The sequence below is a fragment of the Malurus melanocephalus genome, unplaced genomic scaffold (assembly GCF_030028575.1).
Source record: "Malurus melanocephalus ecotype Western Australia unplaced genomic scaffold, MMel_1.1 scaffold_143, whole genome shotgun sequence".
Lineage (NCBI taxonomy): Eukaryota > Metazoa > Chordata > Aves > Passeriformes > Maluridae > Malurus > Malurus melanocephalus.
Genome location: NW_026623375.1, coordinates 1,443,590 through 1,452,930, shown reverse-complemented (window position 1 = coordinate 1,452,930; position 9,341 = coordinate 1,443,590). Strand labels below are relative to the sequence as shown.

The following is a 9,341-nucleotide window of genomic DNA, read 5'->3' as shown; positions in this document are numbered from 1 at the left end:
TGATGCTGGCACAGCCTGGAACATCTCCCCTGGTGAAGCCAGGGCCATGGGGGTGGTTTGGGCTCACCCAGCTCCACGGGGAGGGCAGCAGAGCTGTGACATTCCCACTCCTGTTTCAGAGCCAGCACCAGATCCATCAGCACCCACAGCACCGAGGGGACCAGTCCCACCCCAGGCAGGGTCTGGGACACCCAGAAGGAAGCCACACTCAAGAATTTGGGATGTTCTTGGCATGAGGAGGGAGCCTGTGGTGGACACGGCTCTTCAGGTGTGGAATCMYGGAATTAAGGCTGGAAAAGACCTTTAGGATCACCAAATCCAACCAGAACCACCACCCTGGTCACCACCAAACCACATCCYCAAGGGCCACATCCACATGTTCTCAAGCACTTCCAGGRCTGGTGACTCCACCGGCCAGTCCAGGACTTTACAACCTCTTCCATCAAAAAATATTCCCATCTAAACCTCATGAAAAGATTTACCCCATCTAAACCTCCCMTGTCCTGTGCCGGTGCAGCCGGAGCAGGAACACGCCTGGGACAGGTATTTCCCACATCAAAAATGAAACTCGTGATTAGAGGCGATGCTCACTTGGGAGCAGGAGATAAAACCCCAAAGCAAGTGTCTAAGTATGACTGATTAACAACTAAACCCTCACTAATTGCCTTAAAAAGTCGGATCTCAACAACCAGGGAAAGGGAGAGAAAAAAAAAAAGGATTAAAATTTTCCTTGGGCTAAACATTTTTCCGGCGTGCTCAGACTGGCTCTGGATGTCTCCAGTCATTATCTCCCTAATTAACACAAGCCACAAACCAAAAACAAATTTCCCCACCTTGTGGCTCTGGGAGGTTCAGTGAGATTACCCAAATTTTGGGAATGGGATCAGTCGGTGCCCAGCAAGCAGTAGGATTTGGGATAGGGAGGTGAAATTATCATTGCTGAATGAGGTGGAATAAGCCTTGGATTTTCTTCAGCTGCAGCTGGAAGTGCTGGGGGACAGGTGAGATCTGGGATGGAGCAGGTGAGGTGATGGGATGCTCCTCTCCTCCTGCCAACCCCATGTCAACCCCAAAATTACAATGGAGTAGGATTTTTTTCATTTCCATCCCATTTTTTTCCTGGAATTAACACAAACCTGTCATTTTCACAGCCCCAGAAGGAACCCAAATAATCCCTTTGAAGCAAACTGATGCTCCAGAATCCACCAAAGGGATGGGACCTGGCCCAGCTTGGGATGAAGGCAATGTTGTGCTAGAAATCCCAAAATCAGCCTGTGCTCCTGTCCCAAGGGATGTGTAACCCCCCCAAAAGTGCTGCTTTGGGGTCTTGGGCTTTTGGAATGGGAAAAACKGTGGATCAAAGGGTAAAATTAAACAAATTTACACAAAGGAGCCATCCCTGTGATGCTGGGCAGCCTCTGGAAACGCGGAGTGAGAATTCCAGGGTGCAGGAGGAGAGGGAGCAGCCAGGCTCTGGCTCCAAGGAACAGCGGTAATTAGAGCTTCCGAGTGCCTCCAGGTCATGTTCCTTTTCCTTGGATAACATAATTTCTATAGGGCTTGTTGTCTTATTAGGGAATTAATCTAAATCTCGGCGGGCTCTGGATGCTTTGCCGGCGGCTGGAGCCATCCCGAGGAGGGTCAGGGGCAGGTCCTGTGCGTGGCGTGTGGGGGAAAAAAAAATGACAAAACTCGAAAGGGAGGTCAACTGGAGGCTACGGGGGAGGAAATGAATGATTTCTGAAACAATCAGGGAAGTTTGTGTCGGCCTGGAAACGTAATTTAATTTGTGTCGTTAAAGCTGGGCTGGGGCTGCTGCTCCCGACTAAGCAAAATCCTCTCGTTAAGGCACAAGTGTCATTAGTGGGATAATTAAATGAGGAGGAATGGCAGAGGGAATGCCCGGGCCATGGAGTGAGGGAGGGAAGAGATTTCTGAGGGAGAGGGACCCTGTGGGGCTGAGGGTGCTCGGGGAGATGGGATGGGATGGGATGGGATGGGATGGGATGGGATGGGATGGGATGGGATGGGATGGGATGGGATGGGACCTGTCCTGTGGGATTGCATCCTTCATCCTCGGCATCAGGCTCTGCCTGGAGCTCTCCACGCTCAGGTCGTTGCCAAAATCCAACCTCCAGACAGATTCACAGGAAAATATCCCACCCCTGTCTAAACCACCCTGGGGATTTCGGCTCCGGGGATTTTCCCTCAGTGCTGATCCCACAGCAGCATCCTCCTTCCTTCGCTTCCCTCCATGGAAGAGTTCAGAAAGGCACTTGCACCCTCCCGTGCCCGCATCCACAAACTGCAAGGCAGCCTGGAATTGCGCAGGATTCCCAGGAGCGGGAGGATCCCGGCTGGATCTCCCCCGGCACACGCTGCCTGCGATGGGGAGGGGTCTTTACAATCCCAAGATTTCCACCCGCTGCAGCATTTCGAGGGAAATCACTCCAAAAATCCCTTTTCTCCACTCTTCCAGCACTCTGGGGCTCATGTGGATGTCACCTGGCAGAGGGAATCCTGGAAAGGTTTGGGGTGGAGCGACCTTAAAGCTCATCCAGTGCCACCCCCCCCAAAGGCAGGGACACCTTCCACTGTCTCAGGTTGCTCCAAGCCCTGTCCAACCTGGCCTTGGACAGTTACAGGGATCCAAGGACAGCCACAGCTTCTCTGGGCACCCTGTGCCAGGGCCTCCCCACCCTCACAGGGAAGAGTTTCCCCCTAATACCCCAAAATCCAAGGATTAATCATTCAAAAGGCAGCTCAGACCTTCAGACTGGAACCTGGTGAATAATTAGAGCTGGAGATTGACCCGAGGGGAGGGCATGACTCCCAGGTTCCAGAGAGGACTTCACCCCCTTGGAGGAGGGAATTGGAGTGTTGCAGAGCCCAGCTCGAGCCTCCAGGCTCCGGGGATCCGGTGTCCAGCTCCAAGGGGGTGAAGAGCCCTTGTGGGACAGAGGTTGTAGCTCTGTCTTGCAGAGAGCTTTGTGTGGGGAAGTTYGGGTGAGAAATTCAGCTTCCTGTGCCCAGAAAGTCCTGACAGCCCAGGAATTACAAAAAACACTTGGAACAAGCCAAAACCAGCTTCATTTGGGAAAAAAATGCTAAGTGGAGAGAAACAAAAACCTTCCTGGGAAAGCATTGGCCCTGGGAATGCCCAAAGGCCTCCAATGCAACCCCTTCCCATGGAAAAACCTGGGGAAATGGTAAATTCCAGGTAAATTCCAGGTAAATTCCAGATTCCAAGTAACATCACACACATCCCACCCCCCAACCTCCCCATCCCCACAGCCACAGAGCAGGGAAGGAACCCTCGGTGCCGGGACGCCATTCCCAGCATTTTTAACACTCCAACACAGTGAATCAGTGCTTTATTGTCAGCATGGAAAGAGGTACGAGAGCAGCAGGGAGCTCCAGGGAATGAGCTGGCRTGGCAAACTTCCCCTGGTGCCCTCGGATCCGTGGGATTGAGGCAAAACACACGGAGAGAAAACCCCGCAGCGCGTCCCCGAGTGCGGCTGCACCGGAACAGCAGCAGCAGCGCGGCCCCTCCGAACCCCACGGGACAGCAACAGCCRTTCCCATCTTTAAAGATCCTTGTGTATCGATTCCAGACGAGGATTTGGCTTCTGGGACAGGGAGGGAAGGCCACGAATCAGGTGCTRAATTAAGAATCAGCGTGACAGCCCTTGGGATCATTGAGGCAGCACAGATTCCCGGAGCCTGAGCGGTGCCAAGCGTGGCCTTTGGGCCCAATTCCGGCTCTCTCCTGCCTGAGGAGGAGCCTGAGTGCCACTGGAATTTATTGCACAGTGCTAAATCAGGTGTAAGGCCAGGGCAGAATGGAGGACACGGGTGCAGAACCGTCTCTGCTGTGTGCAAGGTGGGCAGAGGGGGAAAACACCTGGAYGCTGCCCAGTGGGACCATAAAACATCCTTGCCCCAACACCCCRAAGGGTTTATATAGGGCAATTCATACCATGATCCCAGCCCAGAATAGCTCCAGGGATTAACCCAGCCTCTGACCTCAGCTAATCCCGTGTTTGTCCCTGCAAGTGCCAGCGGAGCCACCCTGGACTGCATCAGGCTGGGATCTGGAGAATGTCCTGCCTTGGCTGAAGGCAGCAAACCCTCCCCARAGCCCAGCAGAGACAGCAGCACAGGCACAGGAGCTCCTTGGATGGAGCTGGAACAGCCCCAAGGAGGAACCAGACCAGGGAAACCAGGGGAGAAACAGATCAGGGAAATGAGTGGGAAACTGTGACAAGAAACCAGGGAAAACTGTGACAGGGAAACCARGGGAGAACCGTGACAGGAAAACCAGGAAAGAACCAGATCAGGAAAACCAGGAGAGAACTATGACAGGGAAACCAGGGAGAACCAGATCAGGGAAACCAGGGGAGAACCGTGACAGGGAAACCAGGAAAGAACCAGATCAGGAGAGAACTATGACAGGGAAACCAGGGGAGAACCGTGACAGGGAAACCAGGAGAGAACCAGATTAGGGAAAGGAGGAGAGACTCAGATCAGAGAAATGAGTGGTAAACTGTGATAAGGAAACCAGCAGGGAACCATGACAGGGAAACCAGGGGAGAGCCAGATTAGGGAAACCAGGAGCTTCCTTGGGGTTCCTCCTGCTGGGGTCCCCTTGGCAGGATGGTGCACGCCAAGGAGCGAAGGCAGGATCAACCCAGGGCAGTGCCAGGTGGAGCAGCTCGCTTACTTCTCCTTCAGGTTGTTGTCAACTTTACCTAAAAAGGGGGAAGGAACAATGAGGGCTGGTGTTTCTCCCTCCAGAACCATCAGCCCTTTTTATTTGGGGGTTTTGCTACACARCATCACCACCACCACAGCCTGACAAGCAGGACAGCAGCTCATGGCCGTGGTGCTGGTGGGAATTTGGTCTCATGGGGCCTTTSCTTGACAGTCTTTTCTTTCCAACTTCCCCAAGGAGTGACCAGCAAGGCCCCTGCAGCCCCTGAGCACCACAGGGACTCCCTGCCCTTGCTTTGCACCCCCAGTGTGCAACCTCCCAAAACTCAGTCACCCCAAAACCCACAGAGCTCCAGTGGGAGGTTGGGGAGCCTCCAGCCGAGCAGCCTGAGCCTGATTCMATCCCTGAGCAGCTCCTCGGCGTTATCAGCACGGCCAGGGCCGCCCTGCCGAAAGCAGTGCAGCGCACACAGCATGCCCCAAAAATAACTCCACGGCCTGGGAGAGCTGCCAAGCCACAGCTGGTACCTTTCGGGACGAATTTCAGCGAGCTGCTGAATATTCAGAAGCGGGACTGGCCCTGCTTGGGGCCATCGTTGAGGAACTCGTGGCCCAGCCCGTTGCCACACTTGCCACACGTCACCTGGAAAAGCAAGGACAGTGCTTGGCAGCGATCCACCTTTTCCATGGGCTCACGGAAAACAAGCCCGGGGGGTGTTTTTATTGTTCCATCCCACGGGTTTGGGGATCGGCACCTTCAAAGCGCCCGGGCGCTCCTCCCGCTTGGCCACGCTGTCCCCGCGCAGGGTCTCGGTGAAGGCTGGCCACGGCGACGAGTGCTCGTACTTGGCCCGGCTGGAGAACAGCTCATGGCCACACTTGGCACACACGTAGATGCCTGCGGAGGGCGGCAGGAGAGGGCTCAGGGCAGGGGACAGCGGGAGSGACACGGGACACCGGCGGGGGACTTTGCCCGCGTGGGTCGCTGCCAGCTGCGGACCCCACGGAACCCCCAGGGCAGGGCAGGGGCGTGGAGGGGCAGGACCCCCATTCCCCATTGGGGCTCCCCTCAAGGGGTTGCTGTAGGGACCGAACCCCCGAGCCCCTCTCAGGACGCCCCTCACCATCGGGGAGGATTCCCCCACCATCGGGAGGATCCCCAAAAAACGCCGCAGAGGGGGAGCCCCCAGCCAGCCCCCACGGGTGGAGGATGCTCCGCAGAAAGACACCCCCCTAAACCTCCCCTCGAACGTTCACCCGGGGGGTTCCGTCTTGCCGGGTGACACCCCCTGCCCACCCGCTGGGGATCCCCCCGGCCGCACCCCCGGAGCCCGCGGGGAGCCCCTCACCCGGCTGGAAATGATCCTTGAACACCTCTCCCCCCAGGAAGGAGCAGAAGGACATGGCTGCGCCCGCCGCACCGGCCCGTTCCGCTCGCCCGGCCGCGCCCCCGCCACGCCCATTCACCGGGCCACCCCCCGTGTCCCTCCCCTCCGCCGGGCCACCCCCCGTGTCACCCCGGCCACTCCTCCGGCCCCGCCCCTGTGTCCCGCCCCGCCGCCCGCAGAGGGCGCTACGGGCCCGGCGGTACCGGGGGGTCCCGGTGCCCGGGGAGACCCCGCTCCGACCCCCCATCATCCCGGTGGGGACCCCCGGCCCGGGCCCGCAGCCCCGCGCGGCCTCCCCGGTGGTGGCGGGGATCGAGGGCAGCCCCGGCGGGTGCGGGATGCGGGGGGGCGCGGGGCGGCGCGGGGGGCGCGGGGCGGAGCGCGGAGCCGGCTCGGGGCTGCGGATGCTCCGGCACCGCCGGCGGGAGCGGGGCGGGCGCCAGCCCGGCTCTGGGCATCTGCAGCCGGCAGCGGGACCGCGACGGAGCCTCCGGCAGCGGCTCTTCACCGCCGGTACCGGCGCCTCAACCGGCACCGGCTCCGGCCCTGCTATCCCGGCASCGGCATCAGTCCTTGGATCGCGGCACCAGCACCGACCGGCCTCCASCAGCGCCGGCACCGTCACTGGCGCTGGCACCGGCACCGGCTCTTCTTCCCCGGCACAAGGTCCGGTCCCCTCCGACCCCGGGACTGATCCCCACATTATCCTGCCCCGGCACTGGGACCGCTCCGATTCCCCGGCGTTGCTCGTCCTTCTCCAACACCGGGACTGACCGACCCTTCCCGGCTCCCCGGGGCCCCCCGCCTGCCGCAGGTACCGGCGCTGCGGGGCCCCGGGGAGGGCGGCGGGGCCGGCCAGCCCCGGTTTCCCCAGGGTTGGGGGCGGTTGGGACGGAGGGTCCCCTCAAGCATCCCCAGGGCTCTGAGGATGGCTGCAGGCGCAGGCACAGCAGGGACCACCCTGCCCCGGGAGCGCGGAGCCGGGGTCACCCGTGGGACCCTCGCCCGGAGGGATGCGGGGTCTGACCGGGGCCCGTCGTGGGCGCGGGAGTCCCGGAGAGGAGGAGGTGACASCCAGCATGTGGCAAGGTGAGGGCTTTGAAGGTGAACCTGGGCAGGTTCCGAAGGGGATGAGCTGCTGCAGCTTCCTTCTCTTTCCAAAAACCAGCACCACAAATCCCTTCTTTTGTAGTTTATCCAAAACCTCTCGGATGAGTGCCCAGGCTTTGGATCTCGTGGAAATGGCACCTTCCTTGGCGCAAGAGGATAAAAATTTCAGTGCCCTTTGGGCAAAAACTGGGGTCTGGCTCTGCTGCCCTGGCCCTGCGGCCGCAGCGGCGCGTTTGGATGGATCCCCATTCCCTAATGCCAAGGGACGTGTCCAGCGGCGGGGAGCTGCCCCCGGGGCTGCAGGACCCTGGAGTGCGGCCGGCGCCGGCGGTGCCGCTGCCCCTCCGGACGCTGCCGCTTTGAATTAGGTCAGGCTTCATCCCGGGCRGGCTGAGCTCCCGCTCCAGCCCCGGGGATTGATGGCTCGTGGCAGGAGCCCGGGCAGGGGGAGGAAGGGGCTCGGCACCGCGGGGCGCGGGGAGCCGGCAATGCGCCGCGTCACCGTACGGGCGGGAGGGAGCCAGGGTGATGCGCTGCCTTGAAAGCGCCTCCCGTAAGATCCACCGAGATCAGAGGAGCGGGATGTCAGGGAAAGCTCCAGATAGATTCCAGGGGCTCTGCACACCTCAGGGGTGTGGATTTCCCGGCGGTGGAAGGAGCCGCAGCAGGCTGCAGGTCTCGGCAGCACCATCCGTCCGATAACTGCTGCTCACCGGAATTCCGACAGTGAGGCTGTGCCGGTGCTAACGGGGTGATGCTGGAACTGGTTGGATCCTTCCCCATGGCTGAGAGCTCCTGGGAGCTGCAGGGGCCGTGCCATGAGGGATGAGGTCTCAGGAAGATGAACAGAAATTGGGAATGGCTGAGACACGGCAGAGAAGCAGAGTCCATAGAGAGGAAAGGCTGGGCTCCATCCCTGGGATACACAGAGCGGTGTAAAGGCTTTGGAATGGGTCCTGGGGCTGGCTGGCTCTCAGCATCCCACTGGAGGCATTCCAAAGCCCAGCTGACTCCTGGCTCCCCCAGCAGCACGAAACCCACTCCAGTATCCACCAGTAAAAACCCTGAGAAGGAGCGATGCGACGCRGAATTGGGGGCAGAGGATGGAGCTGGGATCCCACGCTGCCCAACCCATTGCCCAGAGTTTCATTCTGAGCTTGCAGAGTTCCCTCAAAGCCTCTCTGATCTCGGGATAATGCAGAGCGCTCCCGGGACAGCATCAGAGCCGGGTTGTGTCATGGTGTTTTGTGCAGATAATTAAGAGAGGGATTTCCATCTCCTTTGGCTGGCCAAGGAAAGCGCTGCCGTGGTGCCACTGCCACCCTAATTAACCACAGAGGGCTGAGGGAAGTTAATGAAGTTAATATTTCAATTAACTCCCTGATTCTACCARCAAAGCAAACACCAGGCGAGTGGTGCCCACATGGGGACTCCCACCGTGCCAGGCTGTGCTGTGCCACCTCCTGCTGCCTTGGCTGTGTGAAGGGAATGTTGCAGAGACACTCCAAGACACCAGCCCAAGCTGGGCCACTGTTTGTCTCTGTCAGGTCATGTCAGGACCTGAATTTGAGCCAGGATCAAATCTGGGATCAAGGAGTGGAATTGTGGCGCTGGAATGCAGTGGGGAGGCTCACTGATGGTTATGGTTTTGGTGTGTCCACACACAGCGAGGGGAACACTGTCATTAGGGGTCTTGTGTCCCTGTCCTGCAGAGATGTGACCATCCTGGGCTGGGTGTCCCAAGCAGTGGTCCTCAGCAGACATCCCAACAGCTCCAATCCCTTCTGGGGGTGTCCCAGAACAGGRTATCACCCCACARGAGYCRTTTGCTGAYCCCTCCAAAGCCACCATCACCCCAYTGCCCTGTGACCCAGCCAAGCCCACGCAGCTGCCCCCATTAAAACACCTGCAAGGACCTTCATATCCCATTATTCCTGTAAAAAGCAAAGCCATTCCCCCAACCCTGCAGGGCCACAGGCTGGGGATGAACCCCGGGCCGGGAGGTGAGCTGGTGCTGGGGCACCTCCACASTTGGTATTTGCTCTCTGAAGCCTGAGCCAGCAGCAAAGCCTCCCCCGGGGCTGCACCTCCCTCTCGGGGTGCTGGGGGTCCAGCTGTGGCACCCAG

At 59.2% G+C, this 9,341-nt stretch overlaps 2 protein-coding genes across 2 annotated transcripts in view; one reads left to right on the top strand and one right to left on the bottom strand.

The window, feature by feature from the left end:
* Nucleotides 1–4,445: 4,445 nt before the first annotated feature.
* MSRB1 (methionine sulfoxide reductase B1) lies at nt 4,446–6,181 on the bottom strand. Its single transcript, XM_057371261.1, has 4 exons — nt 6,066–6,181; nt 5,472–5,614; nt 5,245–5,359; nt 4,446–4,754 (listed from the first exon to the last, which is right to left on the bottom strand). The coding sequence occupies exons 1-4, from the start codon at nt 6,118–6,120 to the stop codon at nt 4,723–4,725; spliced, it is 345 nt and encodes a 114-aa protein (XP_057227244.1). The 5' UTR covers nt 6,121–6,181; the 3' UTR covers nt 4,446–4,722.
* Nucleotides 6,182–6,508: 327 nt separating this feature from the next.
* The window catches only part of LOC130576525 (testis-expressed protein 2-like), a 10,242-nt gene continuing 7,409 nt past the window's right edge, over nt 6,509–9,341 (top strand). The window contains exons 1-2 of the mRNA XM_057371266.1: nt 6,509–6,853; nt 7,043–7,193. Of these exons, the coding sequence (XP_057227249.1) occupies nt 6,509–6,853; nt 7,043–7,193 (496 nt within the window). The remainder of the gene's footprint in view (nt 6,854–7,042; nt 7,194–9,341) is intronic.